This window comes from Girardinichthys multiradiatus, chromosome 2, assembly GCF_021462225.1.
Source record: "Girardinichthys multiradiatus isolate DD_20200921_A chromosome 2, DD_fGirMul_XY1, whole genome shotgun sequence".
Lineage (NCBI taxonomy): Eukaryota > Metazoa > Chordata > Actinopteri > Cyprinodontiformes > Goodeidae > Girardinichthys > Girardinichthys multiradiatus.
In genome coordinates, this window is record NC_061795.1 from 32,027,358 (window position 1) to 32,047,521 (window position 20,164).

At 40.8% G+C, this 20,164-nt stretch overlaps 1 protein-coding gene across 3 annotated transcripts; it reads left to right on the forward strand.

Moving 5' to 3' along the window:
- The first annotated feature begins 2,176 nt into the window (after nucleotides 1-2,176).
- cpt1b (carnitine palmitoyltransferase 1B (muscle)) lies at nucleotides 2,177-19,704 on the forward strand. Of its 3 annotated transcripts, none has more exons than XM_047354534.1 (19): nucleotides 2,177-2,267; nucleotides 6,534-6,678; nucleotides 6,843-6,982; nucleotides 7,137-7,308; nucleotides 7,499-7,600; nucleotides 12,765-12,902; nucleotides 12,998-13,075; nucleotides 13,210-13,317; nucleotides 14,510-14,594; nucleotides 15,393-15,588; nucleotides 15,669-15,854; nucleotides 15,963-16,068; nucleotides 16,153-16,269; nucleotides 16,345-16,509; nucleotides 16,594-16,728; nucleotides 17,323-17,475; nucleotides 17,566-17,679; nucleotides 17,767-17,859; nucleotides 17,944-19,704. In XM_047354534.1, the coding sequence occupies exons 1-19, from the start codon at nucleotides 2,179-2,181 to the stop codon at nucleotides 17,995-17,997; spliced, it is 2,376 nt and encodes a 791-aa protein (XP_047210490.1). In that variant the 5' UTR covers nucleotides 2,177-2,178; the 3' UTR covers nucleotides 17,998-19,704. The 3 variants fall into 3 exon arrangements, with proteins under 3 accessions (XP_047210490.1, XP_047210485.1, XP_047210496.1); XM_047354529.1 differs by having other exon boundaries at nucleotides 17,958-19,704; XM_047354540.1 differs by lacking the exon at nucleotides 2,177-2,267 and adding an exon at nucleotides 4,502-4,656 and having other exon boundaries at nucleotides 17,958-19,704.
- Nucleotides 19,705-20,164: the final 460 nt, after the last annotated feature.

Below are 20,164 nucleotides of genomic sequence, written 5' to 3' on the forward strand. Positions count from 1 at the left end.
GTTTTTTTATTGCAATAAATTTTGTTTCTTGCAAATATTGTAGCTCCTCTCATTCCTGAAATGCATTGCACTCTTAACGACCTATATATATATATATATATATATATATATATATATACACACACACTGCTGAAAAACATAAAGGGAACACTTAATGCGTCCGGGGAAGGGCCGCATCATGTTCCTCCTCAGGGGGAATGCCTCGTCAGCCACAAAGACATGGGGCTGGGGACCTCTTTGCTCAGCTCCAGGCAGGTGCTGGTCAGGGGGCAGATGGAGTGTGTCAGCCCGCAGAGCCTGACCGAAGGCAGAGTTGGCCAGAATGCCGCCGTCACTGGTCCGACCATACCCCCCAACATCGATGACACGGAACCGATATCCCGCGTCTACAACTGCCAGAAGGACAATTGAGAAATCCCCCGGTAGTTAAAGAATTGGGATCCGGAGTTGGGGGGTGCAGTCATCTGGACATGCTTGCCGTCCACAGCGCCACAGCATAGAGGGAAGTTCCACCTGTGCAGGAAATCCTCAGCAATGGACTTTTAGTCTTCAGTGGAGGGCACCGCCATGAACTCCTCCACCAGGAGTCCCAGATGGCAGCCACCACCTGAGGGACAATGCTGCAGACATTGGAGACTCCCACACGAAAACTGTTTGCTATTGTCCTGTAGGAGTCCCCTGTGGCAAGGTATCTAAAAGTAAATAGAAAAAATAAAAAACATCTCAATCAGAATTTATAAAACAGTTCTCTCTACAGAAAGTGTGTGATAGATCTAATAACAAACCTGAAAAAATGTAGTAGTTAGTGAGGTTTCTTCACGAAGACACATGTATAATATCAGTTTTTATACAAAACAATGGAAATAATAAGTTTCAATGTTGAACATGAACGTATTTAATTTAGAATTTAGCACTGAGGATAAATTAATTTGGGTAAACTCAATTCAATTACTTGGTACCAATTGAAGCAATTCATTTAAGTTGGAGAGTGTAGGCCATTATATGATGTATTAAATATAGTGGCTAACTAAAAACTATAGCCCTGTTTTCAGCATGAAGGTTGTTCAGTTGCTCAAGGAAAAGTAATGTTCATGTAGGAAATTATATTTTATTCATCAGTATTTAATTTTCAGATGTATATGTCAGCAAGCCTGATTTCTAGGTCGCCGATCAGCCGTCATCTAAAATACATCAGTACTCATGGCTACCAAGCTACATTATCATATCAGCTCTTGCCAGGTGTATTTTGGCGGTCCTCGTCCATATGTTTAGGCACAAATATCTTATATTTAGGAGATGTGGACATTAAAAATCGGCTGTTTTGTTTATTGAGTTGAGATTTATTTACTCACTGAAGACAGATGGACAGGCATTCAGCAGCGGGGATACAGCGCTGGTAGTTGGTGTCCCGGAGGCCGATTCGTCTCCCAACGCGGGACAGCAGATCTTCGAACTGGGTCCTGGATAGACTGAAGTACCATTGAAATCGACCGTCATCCAGACGCAGCTCCTGGAGTAAGTGGTGGTACTCTCCGAACTGCTCCCGTCCCTGAAGAATCTCGTGAACCCAGGGACGTCGACGTCGTTTTTCGGCTCTCCACAGGTGAAACACCGTAATTAGGTCCGTGAAATCCATGTCCGTTCAGTTGAAACCAGCAGATGGAAGCTTCTCCTATTTAATGACGCGGCGAAGCGTTACCGTTTGTTGCCAAATGCCAACGCTGAGTTCACGCGGAATGTAAAACGGGCAAAAGCACACAAATGAGGCGAAATATTCGCAGAAATCGAGTTTGGTGTGAACGCACCATTATGATCAATCTTCTTTTTAAAATCACCCTTTAATAAAGTTTGTCTTAACTTTAAAAACATGCAAAGAACACAACCTGAACACATGTGCTGCGGATAGTCTGCTAGCTTCAAGATAGCTGAGAACACAAACAAAACCAAACTTCATAAAATGAAAAACGTTTAGAACATTTCAATCTAAATCTCTTCTCTATTATTCTGCCCAAACACTAAACCTCATGAACTGTGGTGAGGAACGTTGTTCAAGGCGGAGAAGTTTGAAGAAACGTCCACAGTCTTTAAACGGTTAGCTACAGCTAACCTCATTAGCTGTGGATGAAAGACGGCCCGTTCTGTCAGCCAACCACACTGCAGGTTACCGTTACCACGGTGATGGGAGGGCTGTCTTCCTTCCAGACTGACAGACCGCGTCTCTGTAGGGAACTTCTCTGGGACAGTTTTCTACAGGCCCCAGAGAAAAAGTAAGCATCTCTTACACCTTAATTTCCCCGTTCATGAATGAAAATACCGGATACACAGACAGTATTTCATTCGTACTTAACTTTGCATATGATCGTATGACATCCTTAGATCCAGTTGAAGAGTTTACTGGTCCTTCTCAAAATATTAGCATATTGTGATAAAGTTCATTATTTTCCATAATGTCATGATGAAAATTTAACATTCATATATTTTAGATACATTGCACACTAACTGAAATATTTCAGGTCTTTTATTGTCTTAATACGGATGATTTTGGCATACAGCTCATGAAAACACAAAATTCCCTTCTCACAAAATTAGCATATCATTAAAAGGGTCTCTAAACGAGCTATGAACCTAATCATCTGAATCAACAAGTTAACTCTAAACACCTGCAAAAGATTCCTGGGGCCTTTAAAACTCCCAGCCTGGTTCATCACTCAAAACCCCAATCATGGGTAAGACTGCCGACCTGACTGCTGTCCAGAAGGCCACTATTGACACCCTCAAGCAAGAGGGTAAGACACAGAAAGAAATTTCTGTACGAATAGGCTGTTCCCAGAGTGCTGTATCAAGGCACCTCAGTGGGAAGTCTGTGGGAAGGAAAAAGTGTGGCAGAAAACGCTGCACAACGAGAAGAGGTGACCGAACCCTGAGGAAGATTGTGGAGAAGGGCCGATTCCAGACCTTGGGGGACCTGCCGAAGCAGTGGACTGAGTGTGGAGTAGAAACATCCAGAGCCACCGTGCACAGGCGTGTGCAGGAAATGGGCTACAGGTGCCGCGTTCCCCAGACCTGGGCTACAGAGAAGCAGCAATGGACTGTTGCTCAGTGGTCCAAAGTACTTTTTTCGGATGAAAGCAAATTCTGCATGTCATTCAGAAATCAAGGTGCCAGAGTCTGGAGGAAGACTGGGGAGAAGGAAATGCCAAAATGCCAGAAGTCCAGTGTCAAGTACCCACAGTCAGTGATGGTCTGGGGTGCCGTGTCAGCTGCTGGTGTTGGTCCACTCTGTTTTATCAAGGGCAGGATCAATGCAGCTAGCTATCAGGAGATTTTGGAGCACTTCATGCTTCCATCTGCTGAAAAGCTTTATGGAGATGAAGATTTCATTTTTCAGCACGACCTGGCACCTGCTCACAGTGCCAAAACCACTGGTACATGGTTTACTGACCATGGTATCACTGTGCTCAATTGGCCTGCCAACTCTCCTGACCTGAACCCCATAGAGAATCTGTGGGATATTGTGAAGAGAACGTTGAGAGACTCAAGACCCAACACTCTGGATGAGCTAAAGGCCGCTATTGAAGCATCCTGGGCCTCCATAAGACCTCAGCAGTGCCACAGGCTGATTGCCTCCATGCCACGCCGCATTGAAGCAGTAATTTCTGCCAAAGGATTCCCGACCAAGTATTGAGTGCATAACTGTACATGATTATTTGAAGGTTGACGTTTTTTGTATTAAAAACACTTTTTTTTTATTGGTCGGATGAAATATGCTAATTTTGTGAGATAGGAATTTTGGGTTTTCATTAGCTGTATGCCACAATCATCCATATTAAGACAATAAAAGACCTGAAATATTTCAGTTAGTGTGCAATGAATCTAAAATATATGAATGTTTAATTTTCATCATGACATTATGGAAAATAATGAACTTTTTCACAATATGCTAATATTTTGAGAAGGACCTGTATGTCTGTTTGCCAGCAAAGAGACAACAGCGCGCTGTTCCCCTCCTATCCTGATGAAAACCATCATGGAAAGTCTGCTGCTAACCCCGCCCCTTTCCTCAGTTGCCGGAAGTCAGTTAAATGCAATTTATTTTGAAAGTTCAGGAAAGTCTGTACCGGAGTTTTAATGTTGAAATCCATGGCTGGGTCCCAACATAGGTATTAAATAAGTTTCAGTAAGCATGCATGTTCATTCAACTTTATTACACATAACCTTATTTATTGACTTGTTTGTTTTGTTTTCTTTAAACATTGCTTGGGTTGTTACCAAAATCAATACTTGTTTGATAATGCCTGTAATATTCCAATATATAAGTTTGCTGAATCAATGAATCTTTTATTGGGGAATTAGGTGAAATGTCACATGGATCAGATTCAGTTATGTAGCAGGGATCTCAGAGAACACCAGATCAGGAGCTGTCTATGTTTGGTATCTGGTTACAAAGAGAGGCATGTTGTGGGTGAGAGAGGACAGGGAGAGGTGGATTGGGAAGAGCAGGAAACAGCGGCTATGCTCACTACCTGAGTAAAAGCACCTCAAGGACAGAACACAGCAAGCTTCAGAAGAAACAGAAGAAACTCGCCGGCTCTGTGCTGCAGGCGCTCTTACTTTACTTTAACCAGAGTGTGTAGCTCTCTGTCTGGTCTGAAAAAGGTAATGTATGCTCCTGGTCTTTATTAGTCGTATATTTTGAGAACTGGGAGATGAACTTTAAGTTTTGCCCATATATTTGTTAAACAGATGAACATGTAAATGACAAAGTGCTGAGTGTTTAAGTCTGATGCTTGTTTTCCATGTGAAAAATCAATTAAAAATTTTTTTATGGAGTATTAATGTCAAAGTAATATAAACAAGATTTTTTACAGCTTGAGTCATACCAATGACTTGTGCAACTTATTTTAATAAAATGAACTTAACATTTGCAGTGAATCTGGAAGTTTGTTCCGTCTACTGTTGGTTGTACTCTGTGTTTATATTTTCATTTCTATCTGAGTCCTTCTGGACATGCTCTGCTGATGTACCACTATATCTGGCCATTGAACTTTGTCCTAGTTGGTGACTATTCAGTCATGTGACATGGAAAAAGCCATACTAGACCTGCCACTCAAAACGTAATATCCAGGGATACTGGAAGTCCAAATATTTCTGTTTAAGATTTCAGAAGGACCTCACGTTTAGAAGTCAATGAGTCTGTTTTAACTTTACTGTGTACTTTTTTATTTTATTAATAAATAACTGCATCCCTCCCACTTTTCCCACCTTGTTTTTTTTAAAGCCACACAGGAAGTACCAAGCAAAGTTTCTTCAGTTATTATTCACACCAAACAAACTGTTTAACTGATATACAGTAACTTGGAGGGAAATTAGTTTTATGTTTTCTAATAAGCAATAAAATCCCAACTGAGCAGTAAAACAACCTTAATTTGTATATTTCCACCCAGTGTTCCATTAATTTTTCACCAAGGTCTTGCATTGATGATGGCAGAGTCTGACTGTTGCGCAAAGCCTTCTCCAACACAAGATTCTTAATGGGGTTAAGGTCTGGACTCTGTGGTGGCCAATCCATTTACAAGAATGAATTCTCATGGTCCCTGAACCACGAGCCCGATGAATCCTTAAATTGTCATCTTGGAATATGCCCGTACCATCAGGGAAGAAAAAAATCTATTGATGGAATAACCTGGTCATTCAGTATATTCAGGTAGTCAGCTGACCTCATTCTTTGAACACATACTGTTGCTGAACCCAGACCTGACCACCTGCAGCAACCCCAGATCATAGCACTGCCCCCACAGGCTGGTACGGTAGACACTAGGCATGATGGGTGCATCACTTCACCTGCCTCTCTTCTTACCCTGATGGGCCCATCATTCTGCAACAGGGTAAATCTGGACTCATCAGACCATATGACCTTCTTCCATTGCTCCAGAGTCTAATCTTTATGCTCCCTAGCAAATTGAAGCCTTTTTTCTTGTTAGCCTCACTGATTAGTGGTTTTCTTATGGCTACACAAGTTTTCAGTCCTAATCCCTTGAGTTCCCTTTGCATTGTGTGTGTTGAAATGCTCTTACTTTCACTATTAAACATAGCCCGGAGTTCTACCGTTGTTTCTTTTTCGATTGGCGATCACGATCATTTAGGATTTTCTTCCGGCCACATTTCTTCCTCAAAGACGATGAGTTCCCACTATTCTTCCAGTTTTTAATAATGTGTTGGACAGTTATTAACCCAATTTGGGTAGTTTCTGCAATCTCCTTAGATGTTTTCTCTGCTTGATGCATGCCAATGATTTGAACCTTCTGAAACAGACTGACATCTTTTCCACAACCACGGGACGTGTCTTTGGACATAGTTGTTTAAGAAATGAATTGTTCAATGCAGTGTTGTAGTTTTTTTATTATATAACCAACACATTTGTAACGGTTTATTACAAAGCTAATGCTAAGTTTAAACTATAATTATTTTTCTAATTCTGAGTATAAATACATTTTCCTGATAGTTTCTTGTTGCTGCCCATGTTACTCCTATAGGAAAATGGCTGAGGCCCATCAGGCAGTGGGCTTCCAGTTCACTGTACGCCCAGATGGTGTGGACCTGAAGCTGAGTCAGGAGGTCATCAAAAACATCTATCTGTCGGGAGTGACTGCCTGGAAGAAGAAAGCCATTCAGTTCAAGGTACAGACTATTTTTACAGATTTCTTTATTTTTAAAATATTTGCAGTCAGTCAGTAAGATTGAAAGACGTGATTACATTTAGTGTTTGACATCAACAAAGACCATCTATTTTCCTTGAACGTAAGATCAAATAGAAAACATTTATTTATTTCTATTTTATACAGAATGGCATACTGACTGGGGTTTACCCTGCCAGTCCCTCCAGTTGGCTGATTGTTGTGATTGCCATGATGAGTTCCTTGTACACTTACATCGACCCCTCTCTTGGAATGATAGAGGCCATCAAGGAAAATCTGCCATACAAGTCAGTAACCTAAATATTCCAGTCATAATATTCCTGGGTGTGTATGGTAAATCATTGTGTCAGCAGCTCTAGACTAGTCATTTCGTATATTTTACAGTAAGGTTGTGTATCCACTGTCATACTGACAAAGGCTCTGTTTGTTCTGTCTGAGCAGAGACTGCATGTCAGTGCAGACCAGAGCGGTGCTGAGCGCAATCTTGTTTGCCACGGGACTCTGGCTGTTCTTCATCTACCTCATGAGATACACTCTGAAGGCTCTTCTTTCCTACCACGGGTGGATTTTTGAATCCCATGGAAAAATGAGTAGAGCTACCAAACTGTGGCTGGTATGTTTTCTTCAGTGAATTTCACCTACACAGTCTTAATATTTATTTTACCTTTTGTGTCAGTGACTCACCTTGTCCACCCTGGGGTAAAATTAGATCTAAGAGTCCTCTCAGGAAGGATCAGAAAGTATATGATGTGCAACTGATTAATTTATTTTCATTAATTTATAATTATTATTATTCCATCCAGAGTCTGGTAAAGATGTTTTCTGGACGAAGGCCCCTGCTCTACAGCTTCCAGGCTGCCTTACCCCGACTCCCTGTCCCCCGAGTGGATGATACTGTCCAGAAGGTTTGTAGAAGATATAACATAACTGGATCACAATGAAAATCTTTAACGGCAAAAAAATTAACACTATTATACAAATAAATGTCTCCATTTGTTTTGTATGTGTACCATGCCATGCAAAAGTTATCTCTTTTCCACAATTCTTCCTATTACAACACTTAATAAAAGTGAAGCTCAAGTATATTTGAAAATAAATATTGTGGTGTGTGTATGCATTCAGTTGCCTTTAATCTGATACCCATAAATAAAACCCAGCACACCCAAATGCCTTCAGAAAGCACCTAATTAGTAAATAGACTTCCCCTGTGTGTAATTTAATCTAAGTATAAATCCACACCTAAAAGGATTGTTGTATCAGGAAGACCAAGAAACACGGTAGACTGATAAAGTATAACATACGAAGAAATTTAAGAAAAAAAGAAAGCAGGGTTAAGTAATACAACAATATTCCAAGCTTTTAACATCTTAGCTGAAATATGACCATCTACCTAAACAGGCAGGCAAGACATTAAAAGTATTGATCAGGGAAGCAGCTAAGAAGCCTGTGCTAGCTTTTATGGAGCACACGGGGCAGCTGGTCTAGGCTGCCAACACCATAGGAGCGCACACAGCTTGTTAACTGATTGCTCGACTTAACTTGCAACCAATTGGCCAATCAATATTAACAACATAACAGACAAACATGCCTGTGAATTAATTTATAAGAGGTTTGCCTCCTGTGATATTTTAATTCTTTTTGGAGACTCAAAGTTCTCGTATTCATCGTCTTCCACTTCATCCGGGACCCGGTCGCAGTGGCAGCAGACTAAGTAGAGACACCCAGACGTCCCTCTCCCCCCGGGCACCTCCTTTAGCTCCTCGCCCCTCTGAGGGAGAGCCCAGGGCATTCCCAGGCCGACCGAGGGACAGCCGTCCCCTGGGCCTCCTCCCGGTGGGACGTGCCTGAAACACCTCCCGAGGAAGGCGTCCAGGAGGCATCCGGTATAGATGCCCGATCCACCTCAACTGGCTCCTCTCGGTGTGGAGGAGCAGTGGCTCTACTCCAAGCTCCTCCCGGATGGCTGGAAGAGGCTCGGAGGGGCTCGGAAAATACAGAACCCACACCAGGTTCTGTTTTTTTTTTTTTTGAGAGTATATGTTTGAAGATTTTGGAGTTTATCATGAACATCCACAATATTTAAGTCTGAAAGTAATAATAGCAACTTAGAAATAGTTTGTTGTAAGAGTTGGCAATCTGTCTGTTATAGCTTTGCTAATTTTAAAACATCACATCATCACTGTCCAGCAAGGAATCCGAATCCAACATTTATGTAGGTAAAAATAAATTATTTTGATTCTCGGTGTTCGGGGCTGGGTGCTTTTGGTGCTCACTCCCGGGGGCTGCCTGCCAGGGCCTGGGCCCCTGGGCTATGTCGGGTCCCTGCTTGGGGAGTGATGTGTCCTGGGGTCTCGGGTCTCTGGTTCCATGGCTAGATCTGCTCGGACGTAGACGGGTGCCGGCGGGACTGTGGGCTCGTTGCTGCAGCTCCTTGGGGTTTCTGCACTGTGACTGCTGGGTGGTTCCCCTGGGACTCTCCCCTGCTCTTCTGTGTGGGGGGGTTGTGGTAGTCCCGGTGGTGGTTCTCCTGGGGTTCCTGTGCTCTGGGGGACCTTTGGATGTCTGTTGGTCGGATCTCCTCCTTGTCTGTACCGGGTCCAGGGGGACAGGTCTGTGGTTATTCACACTCGCTATTGCATATTTTTATGGAGAAACCTTGTATACACAAGCGCACTCACACTCAGACCCACAGGTGTTTAGATTCAGGTGTTAACAGATACACAAATGTTCAATATTGAGCAGCATTTAACACTAAATACATATTGCATTCATAAGTACTGTGCACTGGTAAAGAAAAAGCTGCTAATATGAACGTTTCTGCAGGCGTAGAAGCAAGCAGGGTGTTATCTTGTGTTCTCTACATCCTTCTTTCTTTCCTCCATTATTTTCTACTTCTCTCCCCATTTCCTTTTTGCCCCACCTCTGTCTCTTTTGTACCTTTTAATTTCCTTTTAATTTCTGTCTCTGTGTCCGTAACAATAATCCTAAAGCAGTTTCTAATAAAGTTTATTTTATAAATATCAAGCAGAGCTTTAAAGCGTTAGCTGTAATGCTCCACTTGTGAAAGTAAATCTCTTGGGCTTTTTCTTGAATTTGTTTTGTTTTGTTGCCAATATTTTAATGATATACAGGTCCTTCTCAAAATATTAGCATATTGTAATAAAGTTCATTATTTTCCATAATGTCATGATGAAAATTTAACATTCATATATTTTAGATTCATTGCACACTAACTGAAATATTTCAGGTCTTTTATTGTCTTAATACAGATGATTTTGGCATACAGCTCATGAAAACCCAAAATTCCTATCTCACAAAATTAGCATATTTCATCCGACCAATAAAAGAAACGTTTTTTTAATACAAAAAACGTCAACCTTCAAATATTCATGTACAGTTATGCACTCAATACTTGGTCGGGAATCCTTTTGCAGAAATGACTGCTTCAATGCGGCGTGGCATGGAGGCAATCAGCCTGTGGCACTGCTGAGGTCTTATGGAGGCCCAGGATGCTTCGATAGCGGCCTTTAGCTCATTCAGAGTGTTGGATCTTGAGTCTCTCAACGTTCTCTTCACAATATCCCAAAGATTCTCTATGGGGTTCAGGTCAGGAGAGTTGGCAGGCCAATTGAGCACAGTGATACCATGGTCAGTAATCCATTTACCAGTGGTTTTGGCACTGTGAGCAGGTGCCAGGTTGTGCTGAAAAATGAAATCTTCATCTCCATAAAGCTTTTCAGCAGATGGAAGCATGAAGTGCTCCAAAATCTCCTGATAGCTAGCTGCATTGACCCTGCCCTTGATAAAACACAGTGGACCAACACCAGCAGCTGACACGGCACCCCAGACCATCACGGACTGTGGGTACTTGACACTGGACTTCTGGCATTTTGGCATTTCCTTCTCCCCAGTCTTCCTCCAGACTCTGGCACCTTGATTTCCGAATGACATGCAGAATTTGCTTTCATCCGAAAAAAGTACTTTGGACCACTGAGCAACAGTCCAGTGCTGCTTCTCTGTAGCCCAGGTCAGGCGCTTCTGCCGCTGTTTCTGGTTCAAAAGTGGCTTGACCTGGGGAATGCGGCACCTGTAGCCCATTTCCTGCACACGCCTGTGCACGGTGGCTCTGGATGTTTCTACTCCAGACTCAGTCCACTGCTTCTGCAGGTCCCCCAAGGTCTGGAATCGGCCCTTCTCCACAATCTTCCTCAAGGTCCGGTCACCTCTTCTCGTTGTGCAGCGTTTTCTGCCACACTTTTTCCTTCCCACAGACTTCCCACTGAGGTGCCTTGATACAGCACTCTGGGAACAGCCTATTCGTTCAGAAATTTCTTTCTGTGTCTTACCCTCTTGCTTGAGGGTGTCAATAGTGGCCTTCTGGACAGCAGTCAGGTCGGCAGTCTTACCCATGATTGGGGTTTTGAGTGATGAACCAGGCTGGGAGTTTTAAAGGCCTCAGGAATCTTTTGCAGGTGTTTAGAGTTAACTCGTTGATTCAGATGATTAGGTTCATAGCTCGTTTAGAGACCCTTTTAATGATATGCTAATTTTGTGAGATAGGAATTTTGGGTTTTCATGAGCTGTATGCCAAAATCATCCGTATTAAGACAATAAAAGACCTGAAATATTTCAGTTAGTGTGCAATGAATCTAAAATATATGAATGTTAAATTTTCATCATTACATTATGGAAAATAATGAACTTTATCACAATATGCTAATATTTTGAGAAGGACCTATATAACGTGTTTGATTGTGTTAATTTGCTTTTTGGTGACACGAAATCATTTTTTATACTGTATAAACAAAACCCTCCTCTGGCATGTGTTCACATTTAAACAACGTAGCTAATCTAACTGATCCAGGTCCGATTGCTCTGCAATCTATGCCTCCTTCTCGCCACAGCGACATCAGACATTGTTGCTTCCCAGTTAGTACCTGCATTTAAAACGTGCTAAATCCACACGCAAAAATTGCTCACGCAACCCGTTTTAGGTTTGAAAAATCGCATTGCGAGTGGTAAGGGAATTACATTTGCATATTCTCCTCCCATAAAATTGCGCACTTGGGTCATTGTCATTTGTTTTGCATATTCATGAAGGCAAACACGCTAAAAAGCCCACTGTTCCGCTGATTTTGCACACGCAATCCAATTAGCACCGCCTTTGTAGATCAGCTTTGCGGACGCAAAACAGTTTGCGTGTGGTTTTGTTCGCGCAAACCTTTTCAAGCTCATGCTCCAAGTGCTTGGCCTGCGGACACTGGAAGGTCAATATTTCAAGCAACCATATCTCTAAATACATTCCATGTTTTCTTGCTTGTTATACGCTTTGATAACGGAAACATGGCCGACAAGAGCGGAATAAGCTAGAAGCAATTGTGGTTGTTTTTGCTGTGGTCAAACTAAACCCGATGTAAACCGGGTCACTGTTCGTGATAACAGAAATTGCTTTTCATTCCAAAAGTTATATATCACGGAAATATGTAATAATCATTTTTGGTGGGTTAAATTGCTAGGGTCAAATTGAATCCAAAGATGTTAATAAGGTAATAGGAGGGTTAAGTCCTTGGTATTTCTGCAGCTTGTCGTGTTCCGTCTTCTTGATGGTGCTGTCGCCTGGGATTGCTACATCTATCAATGCTGCTCTGTCTATTGCTAAGTTCCCCAATGTCCGTTTGATTAGCAATCATCTTTTTATTTATCCCTTTGTTTATCCCGTTGGATTTGGAAGTCCCACAGGATCTTAGCTATGTAGTTCTCCGCTACTCTTGGTTGTGTTTTGCACTGTATGTTTAAAAAATAAGTCATTCTTTTAATATCAATTTTTAAACATTTGGTTATTGTACCTTTCAAATCACACATGCAAAGGGTAAACAAACTGTCTCTTGACGTCCAGTTCATTGTCTCGCCTCATGCCCTGTTTATAGCGGCATTAGTTTGATTAGCAAGAGGCTGAAGTCTGTCTTGCCACTATGGCAGGATATGTAGCCTGAAAATCCGCCAGGATTTTGTGTTTCTGCATAACAGTGCTTTATTGTCTTGACCTCAATCCGTTTATCTTTCCCTTAGTATCTTGAATCAGTGCGCCCTCTGCTGGACAGTGAACAGTACAACCAAATGGAGATTTTGGCAAATGGCTTTAAAGAAACTGAAGCAGCGCAGCTCCAGAGATACCTCATCCTAAAATCCTGGTGGGCCACAAATTATGTAAGTGATCTACGCACATCTTATGAAATTAAATCCTAAGTTCAACCAATTTGTTTATTTTTTTTTTTTTATTATTTATGCTGTTACCTCTGAAGGTAAGTGACTGGTGGGAGGAATACATCTACCTGAGGAGCAGAAGTCCTATAATGGTCAACAGCAACTTTTATATCATGGTAAGATGAAAAGTAGATTTTTACCAATACACAACCACAATGCAATTTATTGCACAGCATGTTTGAAGCAAGGATCTGTTTTGTGATCTGAGCTATGACGTCTCCAACTGATGGTTCGATGTGTTTGGTTGAAGGACCTTTTGTATGTGACCCCAACACACCGGCAGGCCGCTCGGGCAGGAAACGTGGTTCATGCCATGCTGCAGTACAGGCGCAAGCTGGAGCGCGGTGAACATGTACCTGTAATCTGCCCATTTTATAAACCTTTCCTTTTCTTTAAAAATACAAACCCATGGCAAAAAATGTGGACTCACTGTTCCTGGAGGATGTTCTGTCAGTTGTTTCAACAAATCACAGGTCGGACATAAAATAGTTTTATTAAAAACGTAAACAATCTGGTTTGGTAAAACATGCCTAAAAAGACGACAGTGTTGTAAGAAATGGCACATCTTTACTTAGACGAATTAAAGGAAGAAATATGGACTCATAAAATATTGAGGAAAAACATCACAAAAGAATTACAAAGAACAAAAGGGGGCACATCTGTTTTTTCTGACAGCTTTAACTCTGTGAGACATCGAATTCTATACCGATAAGCAATATTCTTCATTAGTAAGGTTTCCATGTTCTCTTATAGCAGGTGCCATATTGTCTTTGCAGAAGCCTTGTTATGCACCATTTTCTTATCATGTCCACCATAAATTGGACTGACACCCATACTGTTTGCTGTCTATGCGCCTGGGTGCTTTCACCTTTACTGAGGAAACGTTTTAATGGTTTTTGCTTGAAAGCAATAATCATTGTCCTGAAAAAGTCATTTGATGAATTCAGATTGTCCACTCCTTTACTTTGTTGTGCACTAAACAATGTTTAGCAGCTCTTTTTCTGCCAGATGTAACTTCCATTACCTTAATCCATTTCATGCATTTCGGTCACTAACACAAACTCTGCTGTTTTTCATTTCGTTTGTTGTGCATTTATGTTTGCAATGTATATTAAGTTTTTTGTCCTGACACTTTGGTGTCTTCTGTGGTCAGCTTGGATGCTTCTCTGTCACAGCTTTCCCCATTTGTTTTGCTTACTGCATGTTTTACTCACAGCTGACTGGAAACAGTAATCACATTTTGCCACGCCCCACACTGATTTATCTTGAGGTCTGCAAGCTTTCTCTTAAAATTGCAAACTATTTTTGCAAAAGCAGACTTGTGCAGGTATTTGTTTTAGAATTGCAAATAATTCCATAATTTTATTCTCTACTTGAACTGACAAAAGTAAGTGGCATTAATTAAAACCTTTTCATGTTTAGATGTTTTTATATAAACCAACATCCTCCTATTGATTGCCTATTTATTTGCCAAGGCTTTGTGTTAACCTTTAAGTCCAGAAAGTTAATTGATGAAGGATGATGATTTTTTTTGTCCCTTTTCTTGTCAGCTGAGGGCATTAGGGATCGTTCCAATGTGTTCCACTCAGATGGAGAGAATGTTTAACACCACTCGGATACCTGGTATAGAAACTGGTGAGAATATGGCCAGGCTTGTTTATGGTTTAAGGACTCATGTAATTTAAAGCCATAGCCAAACGTCCTGGTATCACTGATGAAAACGTTCCAGCATGCAGCACTTTTGGATTCACTTCTATAACTAGTGGCACCATACCAGACTCTAACCTCTGGTGGTGGCATCATCAGCTTCTTCTCTCCTGTTGTCTTCTCCTATCCTCTTATTGTAGTTCTCCTATTGTCCTTTAAGTTGTTAACATTAAAACAAAATATGCTCTGAAGTAAATGGCAAAACCACATAATAAGCAAGAAAATGAGTAAAAAAAAATTACTAGCAACCAATAACACAAACGTTTTGGCCATTTTAAATATGATAAAGACAGAAGCATATTACCTTGCCAATGTGCTAAAGTTTTGAGCATATTACATATAACATTTGCAAATTTGTCTGTTAGAGTGAAGTGGACAATTTTTACAATACTGGCTGTTTATATTGACATTGCTTTACCATTAGGAACGCATGTAGGTCACCTGACTGTTGTTCTATTCTTGAATTTTAATCCACTTCACTCTAACAGACAAATTTACAGAAATTAATAGAATATTCCTTAATGCATTAAATCATAAATTTATGTCCGGCACATAAACTGCAGTTACATTTTGTTATTAGCTTTATTATGTTTAAATTTGCCAAAATTATTATGTCATTAGCCTAAAACTGTTATTTTGCTTATCATTATTACGTCCTTTTCCATTTCTAGTTAATTGTAATCCAGGCTTAAGTCTTTGGTAACAACCTTCCTACACTGCCTGCAGATATTGTGCAGCACCTCACAGACCGAAAGCACCTCATTGTCTACCACAAGGGCCGCTTCTTCAAAGTGTGGTTGTATACCGGGGGCCGCCACCTCCTACCCAGCGAACTGGAGACCCAGTTTCAAAGGATTCTCAATGATAAGTCAGAACCCCAGCCAGGAGAACTAAAACTAGCTGCCCTTACTGCAGGAGACAGGCAAGTTCAAACACACTAATGTGCAGGATGCAGACCCTCTCACCTGCTGTAGATATATTTAGTCTTACTCTCTTTCCCAGAGTTCCTTGGGCGCGCGCACGGATTAAATACTTTAGCCATGGACTGAACAAAGTGTCCCTGGATGCTATTGAGTCTGCTGCATTCTTCCTGACACTTGATGAAGAGCCACAGGGTTACGACCCTGCAAAGGATAACTCGCTTGATATTTACGCCAAGTCTCTGCTGCATGGCAAATGTTATGACAGGTAGGCAGAGAAGACAGGAGACGACCTCCGCCCTCAGCCTCAGTTAAAATGTTACCTTTAATCAAGCTTTCTGGAAAAAAAGAAAATTCATGTCATTGTGTCTTACAGGTGGTTCGACAAGTCTTTCACCTTAATCTCATATCCAAATGGAAAGATGGGAGTCAATATTGAGCACTCTTGGGCTGATGCACCCATTGTTGGACATATGTGGGAGGTATAAAGAGCATTTCAATAATGAAAACCGAGGAATTCAAGTTTCTAGTTACTCTTCAGCTGTGATTTTTGTGTGTGTTTGTAGTATGTTCTTGCAACAGACTGCTTTCATCTTGGCTACACAGAGGAGGGACATTGTAAAGGGGACGTGAACAGGGGCCTTCCTTGTCCCACTCGACTACAGTGGCAGATTTCAGCAGAGGTACAGTAAACTGCACTGATTAAAGGTAACCGATCATTACTTTTTATTTATTCTCTGTGTTTTCTTCTACCTTAGTGCCAAGACGTTATTGAAACTTCATACCTGTTAGCCAGGCAGCTAGCTGATGATGTGGACTTCCATGGCCATCTGTTCTCAGAGTTTGGCAAAGGCCTGATCAAGAAGTGCAGGACGAGCCCTGACGCCTTCATTCAGCTGGCTCTGCAGCTGGCACAGTTCAGGGTTGGTCAGCCCCCAGTCACTAGCATGTTTCTGTCTAAACATCTGTTTCATCAAATCACATCAAACTTGTTATTTTCTTAATAGGACCAGGGTGTGTTCTGTCTGACATACGAGTCATCAATGACCCGTATGTTCAGGGACGGGCGAACAGAGACGGTGCGCTCCTGCACCTCTGAGGCTGTTGCTTTCGTCCGGGCAATGGAGGATCCGAGGTCAACAGTAAGCAAAACAAACACATGTGCAATGGAAATTCACCAGGCCAAAACTTTTTCAATGCATCTCAAAAAATTATAACATAATTAAGAGTAAATCTACTTCTGTTATTCAGTTCAAAAACGTGAAACTAGTGAAATGAACAGAAACAAATGTACACATAAACATATAACCGCTGGTTATGACTATTAAATATATGAATATGAGTATATGAGTTTCCCTTTTTAATTGAATTACTAAAAATTTTACTTTTCAATTATTTTCTAAATACTGTGATGCACACGTTCTTTTATTTTACAGAATAAACAGTTTGGACACATATGACATGAAATTAGTCTTGTCATACTGAATACACAGTTGTTGTATAAAACGTCACACTGTGAGGGGTCACATTGTACTTAGGTCACCAAGAAGCAATGTGAATAAACTCTGATGCCATGTCAGGAGGTTAAACTAATGTTATTTGGTTTAAGGTCATTGTTTTTTATTAATGTCATATGGACATTCAGTGGTTTCTGTGTATTACGTTTTTGGATGCACGTAAAAAAGAGTAAGAATGATAAAGTAAATTAATGGTTACCTGCTGTTCTCTTTGAACAGAATGCCCACAGGCTTGCACTGTTTCAGAGGGCAGCAGAAAAGCATCAGAACATGTATCGTCTGGCCATGACTGGGTCTGGTATCGATCGGCACCTCTTCTGCCTTTACATAGTGTCCAAATACCTCGGCGTTGAATCACCATTTCTTAAGAAGGTTAGAGCTGCAATCTAATTGTTTTCACTTTAGCGGTTACTTTATCATAACTTATCGGTTCTCCTTCCTTTTCAATGCCAACACTTCCAGGTGCTTTCAGAGCCGTGGAAGCTTTCGACCAGCCAGACTCCCCAGCAGCAGCTTAATTTAGTTGATATCAACAAGTTTCCTAAATATGTGGGTGCCGGAGGTGGATTTGGCCCAGTGAGTGCCTTAGGTTTGAACCGGTCAAAATGACACACCTAATACGGTGTAGTGCATGATATAACTGCCTCTCTTCTACACTCTCAGGTGGCCGATGATGGCTATGGTGTGTCTTATATCATTGTTGGGGAAAATCTCATCACATTCCACATCTCCAGCAAGTTCTCCAGTCCTGACACAGTAAGGACTTTATATTATTCATCCACCTTCCACATTGTGTCTCTCCAAGTTTAATGGTCTTTTCTCTCTATTTCCTCCCTTTATGCATCGAACTGCAGGACTCCGGTCGGTTTGGTCAACACATTTGGAAAGCCATGATTGACATCCAGGCACTTTTCAAGCTGGAAAACAATAAGAGGATGGTGGAGAATGGAAAATGTGTGCATCTGGAACATTTGAAAAAGCTTATGTAGGAGTCTATGGGGAGGAGTTTTGTTGGTGTGCTTTCGTCAAAACAAAGATCAGCTAAATAAATTGCACTTTTATTTCTGCTTTTCTGGTGAGCCTCATCACAGGAGCTGGGCATTCCTCTCAGACTAAGAGAATGGTTATCACTTCTCTAATTTATTTCTGTTTTTGTTTTACATGCTCGAGTTGCTTGTAATTTGTTATTTACATGCTTGTAATTTAATTATTGGATTCCTACTATCCCTTTTTTCTTGTCAGTGTATGCAAGGGAGTATAAAATGAATCCAGTCTGATGTAAAAAAAAATTAATCCTTAGTAGTGTGTTATTGATGCTGACAAAACTAATTAAATATTTTTTCTGGATAAACCTGCACTGTATAAAATGCCCCTTTACATGCAGTGTGCATCTTTAGCCTTTTTTCACATTTAAACATTGAAAAAAACTGCAGATATGACACAAAACATATTGTTTTATAGCAGCTACAATCTGGCTTTGTAAAACAGACATTACAAATTATGACATCTTATTTTTTATATCAACTAGAAGGAAAAATATGGAATTACTCGATGTCTAAGAACATATCAAATCATGTACTGAAAAATATAACATTAAGCACTTTGTTTTATGCCCTTTGGATTTGTATGACAGCTTAGATTGTTTCGGACATGGACTATGAAATACATTCATTATCCATTATGTTCTGACATGCTAATTTATCAGATGACAGATTAGCTTTTACAAAATTTTGCCTCATGATGCAGTTTTTCACAAAACATTTTCTGTCAGAATGAGTTTTGGAGATTTGCTCACCAAAGATTTCACTCTTTGCTCAGGGAAGCTGCTTTACCATCATCAACCCTGCATATTAACTGAATGAGAAAGGTGTCCACAATTCTGAGGGAGTGTACAAAACTTTACAGTTGTCCAGCAGATGCCGCTTTATTGTCGAGTTTATATAGAAATCAGCTGAAAGGATTTACATGACATTCAGTATTCCCAATCCCTGGAGCATCATAACTCACCTCCGCTGTCTATCTGGGAGAGACCTGCACATGTTAACATCAGTTAATTCATTAGTTGCATGTTTAACAAATCAGTCCAACTTTCTCCGCCGTATAGAGTCTTTTGGAAAAAGGTGTGTACTCACACTATGATTCCCTGTGTTTCCACAGAACGGGACAACACAATTTACCGAAATTACATATTTTCAAGGAGGGAAATTAACAAAACACACACAAACACTGTTTTGGTAGGTGGAAAACAAATTTCAAACTACCCTTGCTCTCGCTAAAATCTGTGTTCATGGTTGAATTGCACAATATTTCTCTGTCTAAAAGAAACACACATAAAACAGCTTTAAGGTCAATGTTCTGAGGCCATGATGTCGACATGATAATGTATGGAGGAAGTGGGTGTGGCTTATGGGCAAATTTTTTATTTAACCTTTGCACTTGAACTTGAAGAGATTTGAGTAACTGATCTAGTAATGAAACTTGAGTGTGTGATCTGCCACACATGCAAAAAAGTCACAGAGAATTACATTGCACATGTGATTTTGTTTTTTTTCTGTTCCTTTTTATAGTGTGTTACAGCTAATAAAAAATAAAAAAAACAAATTCTGTGTGCTTGTGTTTTAAGCACAGCCATCTTCCAGGAAATCTTTGATCATTTTATGCTTCCTTCTGCTGGCAAGCTTTACAAAGATGCTGGATGTGGCACCTGTCCACACTGTCAAAAGTACCAAAACCTACTTTAATGACCATGGTACCCCTGTGATTGGTTTTCTAGCAAACTCATCTGACCTGAAACCTTAGAGGGATTATATGGAATATTGTCAGTAGGAAGATGAGGGACACACTAGATCCAAAAAATACAGCTGAGCTGAAGGCTGCTTTTAAACAAACCTGAGCTTCCTGAACTTCCCAGCAGAGCTGCAGGCTTATTGCCTCAATGCTGTGTTGCATTAATTTAGTAATTCATGCAAAAGGAGCCCCAACCATACTTACAGTACATGGGCATACCTTTAATTTCTGTATTAAAAGGGCCTATTTATTGGTTTTATGCAGTCATTAAATT

What these genes read in the sequence shown, in the direction of transcription:
- cpt1b (XM_047354529.1), top strand. Translation starts at nt 2,179, where the DNA reads ATGGGAGGGCTGTCTTCCTTCCAGACTGACAGACCGCGTCTCTGTAGG. An exon ending in CATGGCAAATGTTATGACAG is followed by an intron (nt 15,855 to 15,962) that starts GTAGGCAGAGAA and finishes TGTGTCTTACAG; the next exon opens with GTGGTTCGACAAGTCTTTCA. An exon ending in TGCAGCTGGCACAGTTCAGG is followed by an intron (nt 16,510 to 16,593) that starts GTTGGTCAGCCC and finishes TTTTCTTAATAG; the next exon opens with GACCAGGGTGTGTTCTGTCT.